Here is a 12,011-nt window from a genome sequence, read left to right on the forward strand (position 1 = left end):
GTGCCTATTAGGGGTTCCCCCTAATAGGCAAAGCCTGTGCGCTACGCGCACGCGCTTTCGATTCACCCTGTAATCGACTCGTTGGGTGCCGGGTAAGTGGATAAAGCTGCAGACCCTCCCCCTACGTATTGTATGCGTTGAGTATGGATTAAAGCCTGCACTGCTTTCAACGGTTCTCTTATAGCCGGCCATCCCCTCTGCATCTCACTCACACACGCCCAGAGATTCCGGATAAGCAAGTGTAAGATAGCACATGCGCACTGATAAAACGCCGTTAGTGCGCTGATCTGCCCTTCCCCTCTTAGCGATCTTGGAGTCATGCAGGCTACAGCATGAGCACGGTGCCAGAATATTATTTTTATAAGTCGGATTTCTATAAATTGCTTATATAATTGGCAGAGACTCTTTTACACTACAAACACGTGATCTTTCTTCGGTCTGAATCTTGCGGCAGAGAATCGCGCGCGTAAAGGCAATGAATTGCCCAGGCACACCAGCAGGGACAAAGTCAACCGCAGTGAAATTTGTGTGTCTATGAGGGAATGAATGCCTGTATGCTTGGAACAAACTCAGGCAGAAGGCGAGCGTGTGCGTATGTGTAGCTCAAACGATTGTCATCTTCTAGTTGCAATTCACACCTTCTCTTCTTGACACACACACATCACTTTCAACTGTGTCATCAAAATGCCTACCCGCTTCAGCAAGACAAGGAAGCACCGTGGACACGTCTCCGCCGGTTACGGTCGTATTGGTGAGTATCAACAACTTTGGAGAAATGATCGATTGTAGATAGACTGGATGAATTGGAAGGTGGGAGGTATTGCGAACGACAGAGTGGCCACGACTGTGAATGTTTCGACTCGACCATGCTTTCTAGATCAGACAAACTTGCCAACCGTATCGAAATGCGTCCTATCAATGATGAGACGCTTGATCTTTCACTATCTTGACACTCATAGTTCGACACTGCAGGAATACCACAAAGTAACAATATTACACACATTGGCCAGCTTCTCAGTCCGACATACTATCCTTCCACTCAACATCACATCGTTCCGTCATCTACATTCGATCTCTATCCGCCTCTTGCATTGCTCTCGAACATCCCTTGTCTGACTGCTCATCTTAATTCTTTTCCACTTTCCAGGTAAGCACCGCAAACATCCCGGTGGTCGTGGTTTAGCTGGTGGTCAACATCACCACCGTACCAACTTCGACAAATACCACCCTGGTTACTTCGGTAAGGTTGGTATGCGTCACTTCCACTTGACCCGTAACGCATACCACTGCCCCGTGATCAACTTGGACAAACTTTGGACTTTGGTTCCCGCTGAACAACGCAAGGGATTGTCAGCCAGCTCTAAGGAAGTTCCCGTCATTGACACATTGGCAGCCGGATACGGAAAGGTTTTGGGTAAAGGACGTTTGCCTCAATTGCCATTCATCGTTAAGGCAAGATGGGTTTCTGAGTTGGCCGAAAAGAAGATTAAGGAAGCTGGTGGTGTTGTAAGCTTGGTCGCCTAAAAAGGTTCCTCAGCTTGATAACTCATCACTCTCTTTACACTTTGCATCATGGGATAAGCAACCTCTCCCGTTTTTGGGTTGTTTCTTCTTTTGTTCTCTATCACAAAAAAATGGGATTCACATCCATTATGTACCATGACATATTCACACACTTTGGCGCTCATCATTGACGCATATATGTGCAATACATACATCCAGAAAGACGTAGAAGGGTGAGAATTTGGAAGCTTTGACAATCATCATCAGTATAGCATCGCCATGAGCCTATTTGATTCTCTCCAATATTTCTACTGCCAGGCTTGAGTGATTCTGCGCAATATGAAATGTGACTTCATCGAAAATGTGACTTTAGCGTGTCAAGAGATGTGACTTTATCGAATAAGATCACACTAAATGAAATGTACGCCCACGCGTTAACAGTGGTTGTATATTTGAGTGGTGAATACGGCTTGCAAAGTTGAGTATATATCGACGAATGTGTGATGACATTTATCTATTGTAATGTATACATGAATGCGAATCTATAAAGATCAAGAAGCAAAAATACAAAGTATGCTAAGAGAAGTGAAGATGATGGTCAAGATAAAGGTAGGAAAAGATGGTCCGTGAAGAAGAGAATATGCAGAATTGGTTGGTTGAGTGAATCTATAAGGGTATAAATATGAATCTGGATCGGCAATTCTGAAAAAGTAAGAACGGGAAAAAGTCAATTCAAAGGTTCACTGTATCATACTGCTAAAAACATTACTCACCCTACCCCTCGAGCACTTTCTGTGCCGTCAATATTGGACAAGAATAAACGACGAATGCCGGCAGGTGAATAAAACATTCCTCTTGCATCGTGGGCTATACCGGGTACGAAGTCTACCGTATGGGCATGATCTAGATGCAGCGCCAAGGATGTTTGATTTATGTGTTTGAGGTAATTTCTACCTCGTTCCAAATGATTTCGACCCTCTACAAGCAGAAATAAAAAAAAATATTAGCCGATCATGCTTGTCAGTGTGCTCTGCAATTAGATTTTCACTCACGGGACATTGCTTGACATCTACGATCACCATTGGTACCGGTATCATTCAAGCCGTATAGGTAATGCACCTGTCTATCACGAAGATATCGTACCCGAACATCAGTGATATCATTCAATGTGTCAAGACTGGTGATTACCATATCATATAAATAACGAATGCCAAAAACGCCTAAACCGAATTTCCATTCATTATAGGTGTCAGAGCATTTCTTTGTTGATCTTGGCCTTTCGTCGGTCAAGTAAACATAACTTCCAGGATTGGCGATGAAAAAATGTACGGGTATCTGTTTTGACGGTATAGCGCCAATCAAAGCATATCTTTGAACGAATTGTGCACCCAAACTATGACCTGCAACGATTACAGTTTCCAATTTTGGAAAACGAGTTTTGTCTGTTGCTTGATCTATCATTGCATCCATAACTTCAAACGAAGACATTGAAGGTGCTTTTATCAAACGTGAATTACCTTCTTGATCAGGTGGAGAAGTTATATTGGTCGGAAGAATGGAATCAGCTCCTTCTGCCCAAGATGTATTTTGCCAAACGAGAGTTGTTTCTATCGAAGGTGAATCATAAGTTGTCAAATTTGCAACATCATCGAATTGGAGATCATTTGTTTGGTAGTATAGTTCCATATCTTCTTCATTGATAAATTGCGGTGAAACAATCAACGTTTCATCCAATTTAAGTTTCTTTATATCATTTTGATCCGGCGAACCAGTCAAGCCAATGGCCTCATACAATGCATCATTGGCTGTATCTTGATATTGCCATGCATCTCTTCCAAAGCCATGCAACATGATAATCATTCGTTTAGCATTTGCATCTGTAGTATATGCACTCCTAAAAGCCAACACTCCATAATCATCTTTATCGAGTAATTGCCTGTCTGTTTGACTGAGCTTTTGTAGCTCGGTATCATTCAATGGATATGTCCTTTTGATCGATATACGTGTCAATGTACGATTTCCGTCATTCGAAGGTAGATCTTGTATTGCCAGTGCAGAAACATGATTGCAAAATACAAGAGCTGAAATGAGAAAAGAGATGAACAGACAAGTACTGTGCCGTATTCTGATTCCTTTTTTCTCTTTTGGCGACATCATTGATTCCGAATGATCATCCGAAGAGGTATATGCTGTCGTTATATTGATGATGGAAGTATCAAAAAGATGGAAATGTTTCATTAAACAAATGCAAGATCTTAGTCCCCGCAAAGGCAAACAAACTTTTTACCGAGATTGTGTTTTACAGGATGCCGTTCAATTCCTTATGCTCATGAGGTGTGAAATTCAGATTCCTGCATAACCAGCTCTAATTTCCCTGATGTGGCACTGATAGGAATATTTTTTTTCCCAATCATTCATTTTGCCAAGACAAGTATGCATACAGTAGTGCATTCTTGAATATATGCAGGCAACTCGGAAGTGACTGAGGCACAACAAAGATATGCAATCGAAAACTCTGGCTTGCTAACTAAAACACTAAGAAAACAATAACCCGCAAACTAGGATCTTGGCTCAATCACTACGCGTAATGTACCCTTTGCCTGATCATGTATAACAGGCTTATCTCATCGTGATTGCTATGATAAATTGAGAACAAAATATAAAAAAATACAATTGAATGGATATGATTGTCTTAAATACTCTCTCCTCTTGTTGTTCTTACGATCCCCCTTATGCTTGATAATGATACACATTCATGGAAGTTTCACTCCTCTCCAAATATTCTCGATCGATCAAACTCTCGATTCGTTTTTTCACTAAACCAGGAGTAGGCTGGAAGCGTGCTGCTAATTGTCGAATAACTTCGTTCACCAACTCATTATGGGTCATAGTCTTGCGATCTTTCATCACACGAACTAAACATGCTTCCACTTGATTCTTCCTTTCTTCTTCTACTTTTTCGGTTGTTTCTTTTCGTTCTGTTGCCGTTTCTACACGAGCTGCGATTGTGGCAATCTTGATCCGGGCAAGGTTACACTGGAATCCATCATTAAAGGTGAACTTGTCTTCCTTTCCAATGTCTCGCCCTTTTGGCTCTTTGATTAGAATCTTGTACTTTGCACATGCTAAGCTTTGTAATGTTCTCATCAGATCGCCATCTGCAATCGTTGTACTCTTTTGGATATCTTGATAGCCCAGGCTTGACCCATTGCGTACTTCCTCAAACAATAGCAAAACAACCAAACCATACGTGCTCACATTGAGCTCATGCTTTCGTGACTTGAATTGAACGCGCACGTCCGCCGTACCATGATTTGGATGCCACGTCAGCAAACGACCGCTATGTCTAGCTTGATAGAAGCTCTCAAATGCTTGTCGAGCGCTTACCATCTCTGCTGGCATCGTACAAGAAGGTGCTTGTGCACTGATTGGCCAATACGTTGACGTTAAAACGCTCACTCCGAGATCGAATGGCATGTCTCGTTTATTCCTCTCCAATGATTCTTGGAAGGAGAGCATAGTTTCATCAGACACTTTCATATCGTTTAACATTCCTTGCAGCTTTTGCACGTATCCGTGTCCACATTCGATCTTCAATTTGGCCATCATTCCACGTTCTGCGTCATCCGAAACGCTGCGGCCTTGCAATAATCTTTTTGCCAAATGACCTTTGTAGTATCGTTCAAAGACGTCCTTCTCATGCAAGAATCGGAACACGGTAATTGTTCTTCGCAATACTTCTTCCACCTCCTCTTCCGTTTTTCCCTTTAGGCCTTTCTTGAGATTTTCATCGATGAACAATGAGATGAATTCGGGTGATCGAGGATTTGTATTGACGAACGTTTCGAATGCCTCATTGATAGCCGTTTCACAGCCTTTGTCGTCTCGTAAGCTGGTTCGCAGTATTCCATCAAACTTTTTCTTGAATGCCAGCACATCCTCTACCCACTTGAGTGCCATCTGTGCTTGCGGTGTGGAAGCAGCAGCATTGGCTGCTGCCTTTGTTTCGGATGCCTCCGCATCATCATCTTTTGATGGCGTTGCCTGCTTTGAACCGGCGCTCACAGGATTGTTAATTTCTTTTCCTTTGGCTCCAATGTATCTTTTCAAACCAAGTCTCATCACTGTAGGCCCATCGGTAACACGCCAAAACAATCGATACATCCGTGCCAAATCCTCTCGCCGATCCTCATCGAGCATCGTGACGATTCCACTTCCAGGCATATCGATGATTTTGTTCAAATGTGCCGATAGCAGACATTTCTCCAACGTTTTGCTCAATTCAAAATGCGTTGTTGAGGACAGGTATACAGCCACGCGTGCTTCTTCTTCCAAAAATCGTCTTTCAACATGTCGTAAGTACTGCGCTGCATCATGACCATCAAGAAGCCTCTGTGCTTCGGCTTTGTAGAATTCTTCACTGGTTGCAAAGAATGCGGGCTCGAATTCTCGCTTGTATACTGTATCCCATGCTTTCTCCTCTACACCTCTTTCGGGGTACGATAATGATAATAACATATCAATGTTTGACTTTAATGCGCTCCGATTGATCACCGATCCTTCTCTTTCCAGCTGTATTTGCGTCAGTAATGCTGTATAAAGATGCGTATGAATTGGGTATTTTTGACTGCGAATCACTGTGTCTCTAAATAGATGTAAACCCAAATCCCATGTTGGCACCACAGAAGAGTCATCTTGTGATGCTTTTTTGACATATACACGATCCAAATACTTGAGAACATCACGTAACCTTTTCATGCATGAAGAATGATCTTCCCAAATGTCCCGAATTGCTCGCAGCAATCTTTCGCCTGCCTGAGCTCGGGAAATAACATCTGCTCGATCACCTACTTGAGAAGTCGATACATTAACACCATTCGCAGCTGCCTCATCTACGTCCTTGTCGATTGTAACGACGGAACCGCTATCTTCCTTGCGATTTGTTTCAACGTGTTTCCCTTTGGCGAGAGAGGAAGTTCTGAGAGAAGAGGCGGGCTTTGGCTGCTCGGGTAAGATGATACCTGCTGTTGGTGTTGCTGCTGCTCCTGTAGGAAATGCTGGAACGATGATATCTGCACATTGTTGCATCAAATGTTGTACAATTTGCGCTCTGACTCCTCTATAAGCCAAATCTCCTTTGTCGAACAAAACAAGATTATAAGCGTATCTGTAATGCTCCTCATAGCTCAAGCTTCCAATGTCATGATTTTGAATACTACCAATAGCACGAGATAGTCTGTTCCACATCTCTTCGATAGGCAAATCCAATCCCACCTTCTTTGCTACTTTGAGCTTGCCATTTCGAACGGTTCGACGACCTGAATTGACAGACATCTTGAGCGATGCTGAAGTAGTACGTTTGGTTGTCGCAATGGAGGTGCTTTGATTGTTGAGGGATGCAATGCACCATGCAAGGCGACATTAAAACAGAACTACAGCCCAAATCAATAGTCAATTGTGTGAATGATAAATAAGAGGATGGATTGAGGTAAGTAGGATGATGATGACTGTTGTATTCTTTTGCATTACCCCGGCATGGACGCCATTTGCAGCCAACATGAAGGCATGCAAACGCGGCCAAAGCGCATTACACAGACCCTCTCTCTCTTTTGATATGTTGTATTGAACAGAATACAAAACAGAAAAAGCCAAAATTGACTTGACTGTATTCACGTGAATCTACGCGCCGCCAAAAGTGTAAATAAAGTGTCTGTGTTCTAATTGCAGTAACACACATAGGGATAGGATACATACGCGGTTGTACGCGAGAGCTTTGCTGCAGTGTTGCTCTCCACTAATATGAACAGCATACATTTAACAAGAGCAACACGATGAGACCCGATAGATTGAATGATGTATGAATGACTTGTTCCATCTACCATTACAAGGTCATCAACTCCAAAAAATCATTCAAGCAAGCACCTTTTGACCAGCGAAGCTCAAGAAATATAAAGTAACGCAATGTTGTTCATCTTGAATTATCCCCGCATCTAGCAAGGTCATAACATTGCTCTCCTACACATCTAAGTCACCTCCATGGATTCAAATGCTATCTCATCATGGGAACATCGCCGTTCGCGATTAAAGGAGTTGACTGAAGAACCATGCATTACCCAAGCACATCAAGAAGCCCTGTTTGCTGCTTTACATCTACCGCAAACGGATGAGAATGCAGCGAATACGTGTGCTTGCAATACAAAATCCCATTATCTGGTCGATCAAAATGATGAGAATGAACGACTAGGCAGGCAATTGGATCTTTCAATGGCAATCTTATGGTCCATAAAAAAGGAAGTCCGAGAGTCAAATCTTGCACGATTAAGAGCCTCGAGAGTGCTGAAAGGCATGTCTTCCGTGTGTCTTACTGATTCAAGTCGAGATTTCATATCAATCAATTGCTTAGAGTCCAATCGTGAGGGGACTGTAGAGCTAGTACGCTCAAGATTCGATCGAAAAATCTATATTCTCAAATCCACTACAAAAGGAGCTGCCAAGAGAGGCTTCAAATCAAACGCACCTATGAATGAACGGAGACTTCTCACTTTGGCACAAAAGGAGATCAGAGGACGAACAAGCTTCACACCTTTTTGCATCGCCTCTTTTCAGAGTCAAGCAAGCTTGCATATCTTGATGGAATATTGTCCTGCAGGTGACCTTTATCATTTTCTCGAAAGTGCTGGTCAAGCACCAAAAGATCACGAAGCACGCAACAGGACGGGTGGTCTCTTATCTCTTCAATACGTCCGGTCGTATGCTATCGATATGGTGGCTGCCGTCTCTTGGCTTCACGCCCAAGACTTCATGCACAGAGATATCAAACCAGGAAATTGGCTCATAGACCGATCAGGTCACCTGTTGATGTGCGATTTAGCAAGTTCGGCGCCTTTTGCACGATTTGATGAAGTACCAGCAACGGCAAATTTACCATTCGCATCTGGTGGTGGCGGGAATGGCGGTCTGAGACGGAGCAAAAGAAATCAAAGAAGGGTGCTCTATCGTCATTGCTGCTTGATCGGGACGGCAGACTACATTGCACCTGAAATATTTTGGTCGGCAGATCTGATGAGTCGCAGACGTCAAAGACAAGACTTTTCATACCTCAGCAGTATGGATGCCTCCTCTACACTTCTCAACAATTCAATGCAAAGCGAAGAAGAAGGAGAGGATGATGATGAACCACCGCCGGAAGGACCAGGTCTATATGGGCCTGAATGTGACTGGTGGAGCGTTGGAGTGCTCTTGTACGAAATGGTCTTTAAACAACTGCCTTTCTTCTCCGAGAAGATTGCCGACACGATGGAGATGATCAAGAATCACAAAGACTATTTTCGAATGGATCACAGGGTGAATTGCTCTGAGCAGTTGCACGATCTGATCACCTGCTTAATCACGGATGCAGATCGTAGACTTGGCACATTTTCGTCATCAGAGGTACAACAGCATCCTTTCTTCCTTGGAGTAGATTGGTCTAGACCGTGGCAAAATCCTGCACCTTTTATTCCACATTTGGAAACCATCGCCGACACCAGTGATGGCTCCTGTCAACCAGAGCCCTCAATTCTACATAGTCCCAGCGCTGGGATGAATAGCCAATCGTTCGATGCTGGACCAATGAATTGGTCAAAAGTGTGGGCAAACGATGCCAATGACTTTCCTGGCTTTCCAAATTCTGTTGAAATATCTCGTGCTGCGTTGGACGAACGTTCTGGTGGGAATTGCGGTGGTAATCTTAATCAATCGCAACATATTTCCGAGGCTAATTTGAGTAAAATGTCGCATCGAGCAGGCAATTCGTACTTTGATCAATCGCATTCTCATGAACGTACCACGGTAGCACAATGGTCTGGCTTGGATCTGACGTGGTTTGGTTTTTCTTACGTTCCGCCTTTTGATGCGTTTGATACATCTCAGATAGAAGTACAGAGCCAGTTGTCATCTTCATCGCCTCTCTCTCAGAAGCCGGATTCGTCAAACGTCAGTGGTATCTTGTCTGGTGCTGATGTCTCAGCGCCAATAGAATCCACTCCGCCGCAAGCCAAGAAGACATTCGATCATCGGTCAACATATAAGCACCGTGCGAGTCTCCATCGTCACGCAGTGCAAACAGCCACAAAGATGAGGGGGGCTTCGGGATCGATCAGTATACATGATGGGCGTTTTGTTACACCTGTTCGGCAAAGATCTTACAGTAATTTAAGTGACCCCGCAGGTAATAGTTCAACGGCCATACCAGTTCCCGCCTCTCCTTACCCTTTCCCTGTCGCACAATCAGCAAGACCAAAGAAGACGCCTTACACTGGGAATGTATTGAAGAGAAATGATCTAGAGCGTGCACGCTCAGCCTCGGCGTCTGGGGAAGGATCGGATTCGAGATGCTCGGGAGGTAGTAATGCTAAACGTGAGATTTCAGAGCGTGAAGCATGGCGGGAGTTGAAGATTGCGGTAATGCAAAGTGCAAAAAAAGGAAGACGTGCTGGCCAGGAAACGATGGCAAGAGATGATGACGATGAAGAAGAAGAAGAGGTTAACGCAAAGAGTCGAGCTGTAAATACTTCAAGTGATTCAGTGGCCGATGAGTCGCATGTGCCAAAGAATGCTTTGCGAAATCAAAGAAAATCCGAAGGCGGTGGAGATCGTAGATCGGTAAGACTCCAGCTGACATCTTTCGATAAACGTCCGGCAACGGCAGGCTATAGCCAGCCCAGGCAACCGTTGGAACCGATTCTGGATCTATCACCTACGAATCGTTCCATCTCACCATTATCTATGGCATCATCTGCATCGCCGGCAGAGAGTCCAGATGGTGGAGGTGGGATGATCCCTACGCTATCCGCACTCAGTCGCACAACACCAAAATCACAAGCGATTGGAAGGCAAAAGAGTGCGAGACAATTACTGCTTAAAGCTCAACACCGTGATACACCGACAAGGGTAGCAAGAAGCGCAAGTCCGATGCTCACTGAGCCGCCAGGAAATCTGACCGCCTTTTTGGGCAAGCCAGAAGAGAATGAAATCACACGAAAGACTGGTCAACTGACCCGTATGAATTCCGGCATTGCAAACACACTCAAAAAGGTGGATATAGAACCGTCAGTTGAACCATTAGGAGATGCTAATCATACGATGGCACCTATGCCGATTGTTCGATTCCAACGTCCGCATTCAAGTGCGATATTCCGTCGCCGTGAGAGTCATGAGATTATGTCACAATATCGCAAAGGAGTGAATCCGGAAGCAAGATTGGAAGATGAGAATGCACCTGGACATGTTTCTGCAGAAGAAGTTAATCATACGAACGCACATATGCCAAAAGCGATTGCCCTATTCAAACGTAGACATTCAAACATGCCGCTGCTCCGTCATCGTGGTAGTCTTGAGATTATGTCGCAATTTCGCAAAGGAGTGAATCCGGATGCAGGATCGGAAGATGAGAATGCACCTAAACAAACCCCTCCAACTTTAGTCATAAATACAGCGGCAAGCAATAAGATCAATCAAGTCGGAGGATGGTTGAGTAGTCCAGGCCTGCCAAGCCACCCTGATACGTTTGGCGGAGCTAACCCACCCGCAAGTGATAATGAAGGTTACCCTTCATCGTATTATATGAGGTCGGTATCTGCTCCTACTATTAGGGAGCCTTTACGTACGATTGAAAGGCGGGATGACGAATTGGATCGCTATCAACAATATCATAATGAAATCGAAGAAGGGCTCCACGAAATGGATGTTAAGTTGGCTAGACTGAAAGCAAGTCTGCAAGACTTTTATCCCCCCAACGGTTAGCCAAACGGTTAATCTTTGCTCACTCTTTAAGTTACACCTTTTGCTTTATCTTGTACCAGTATTTTACCTTAATCATGCTAACCCAATAAATCAGTATACCAATGCAGAGCATGATGGAAAAAGTCTCATTCGGGATGAGAGAGAAGCGAAATAAAGTACAGTATACGTGCGTGATATGATCGTTCATGATGATTTGAACCGAATAGCATCCAAGGATCTATCTACTGTGGCTTCATCATCCCGTGCGGCGGTTGAGCATACCCTGGCTGGCCTGCAACTTGTGGTTGATATTGACCATCTTGTGGTGCTTGCCATTGACAAATTCCACAAATGTAGATATGTTTGGCTTTGAATGGGATCAATGGAATCCAACAAACTTCAAACCAAGTTCGACTTTTACCTGTTACGACTTGAGCGTTATGACAGCGGGGACATACGTGACTGTTAAAAGAGGGATGGATGTCAGTATTATGCCCCGATTTACACACACACTTCATCCACTTGTACTCACGCTTGACCGCCACCTTCTTGTTTAATCTTTGTTGGGCATCCAAAGATGATTGGAATACAGAAGAAGAAATCCATTATTGTGTGATGTGATTGGTGATACGATGATGAAAAGGTTTGATTGTTGAAGGTTAAGAAGATAGCCGTCAAAAATGATCAAGAACGGATGTCTGCCGACAGGAAGTCTTTGTTAGAAGCATTTCTTTGACACTGCTCTT

General features: G+C 43.9%; 5 protein-coding genes across 5 annotated transcripts; 2 read left to right on the forward strand and 3 right to left on the reverse strand.

Annotated features, from left to right (window-relative positions):
• Nucleotides 1–502: 502 nt before the first annotated feature.
• FA14DRAFT_19973 (putative RPL28-60S large subunit ribosomal protein L27a.e) lies at nt 503–1,690 on the forward strand. The gene is made up of 2 exons (XM_025501991.1): nt 503–751; nt 1,148–1,690. Exons 1-2 carry the CDS (start codon nt 685–687, stop codon nt 1,522–1,524), a joined length of 444 nt encoding a protein of 147 aa, XP_025358162.1. The 5' UTR covers nt 503–684; the 3' UTR covers nt 1,525–1,690.
• Nucleotides 1,691–2,272: 582 nt separating this feature from the next.
• Nucleotides 2,273–3,657, reverse strand: FA14DRAFT_183657 (uncharacterized protein; the record flags this gene model as incomplete). The annotated part of the gene is made up of 3 exons (XM_025501331.1): nt 2,273–2,481; nt 2,556–3,584; nt 3,618–3,657. The coding sequence occupies 3 exons, from the start codon at nt 3,655–3,657 to the stop codon at nt 2,273–2,275; spliced, it is 1,278 nt and encodes a 425-aa protein (XP_025358163.1).
• A 456-nt stretch (nt 3,658–4,113) lies between these two features.
• FA14DRAFT_142489 (Cullin-domain-containing protein) lies at nt 4,114–7,048 on the reverse strand. Its single transcript, XM_025497176.1, has one exon. It carries the CDS (start codon nt 6,835–6,837, stop codon nt 4,234–4,236), a length of 2,604 nt encoding a protein of 867 aa, XP_025358164.1. The 5' UTR covers nt 6,838–7,048; the 3' UTR covers nt 4,114–4,233.
• Nucleotides 7,049–7,332: 284 nt separating this feature from the next.
• Nucleotides 7,333–11,377, forward strand: FA14DRAFT_159709 (kinase-like protein). Its single transcript, XM_025498340.1, has one exon. The coding sequence runs from the start codon at nt 7,540–7,542 to the stop codon at nt 11,284–11,286; it is 3,747 nt and encodes a 1,248-aa protein (XP_025358165.1). The 5' UTR covers nt 7,333–7,539; the 3' UTR covers nt 11,287–11,377.
• A 157-nt stretch (nt 11,378–11,534) lies between these two features.
• FA14DRAFT_114134 (uncharacterized protein) lies at nt 11,535–11,859 on the reverse strand (the record flags this gene model as incomplete). The annotated part of the gene is made up of 2 exons (XM_025496034.1): nt 11,535–11,727; nt 11,798–11,859. Coding segments are annotated over 2 exons (255 nt in total), but the record flags the coding sequence as incomplete, so codon positions are not given.
• Between the last annotated feature and the right edge of the window lie 152 nt (nt 11,860–12,011).

Source organism: Meira miltonrushii, assembly GCF_003144205.1.
Source record: "Meira miltonrushii strain MCA 3882 unplaced genomic scaffold FA14scaffold_1, whole genome shotgun sequence".
Classification (NCBI taxonomy): Eukaryota; Fungi; Basidiomycota; class Exobasidiomycetes; order Exobasidiales; family Brachybasidiaceae; genus Meira; species Meira miltonrushii.

Bases quoted from the DNA above. Each gene is read 5' to 3' on its own strand.
- FA14DRAFT_19973 (XM_025501991.1), top strand. From the start codon at position 685: ATGCCTACCCGCTTCAGCAAGACAAGGAAGCACCGTGGACACGTCTCC. The intron at 752-1,147 runs GTGAGTATCAAC...TCCACTTTCCAG, and splicing joins CGCCGGTTACGGTCGTATTG to GTAAGCACCGCAAACATCCC.
- FA14DRAFT_142489 (XM_025497176.1), bottom strand. From the start codon at position 6,837: ATGTCTGTCAATTCAGGTCGTCGAACCGTTCGAAATGGCAAGCTCAAA.
- FA14DRAFT_159709 (XM_025498340.1), top strand. From the start codon at position 7,540: ATGGATTCAAATGCTATCTCATCATGGGAACATCGCCGTTCGCGATTA.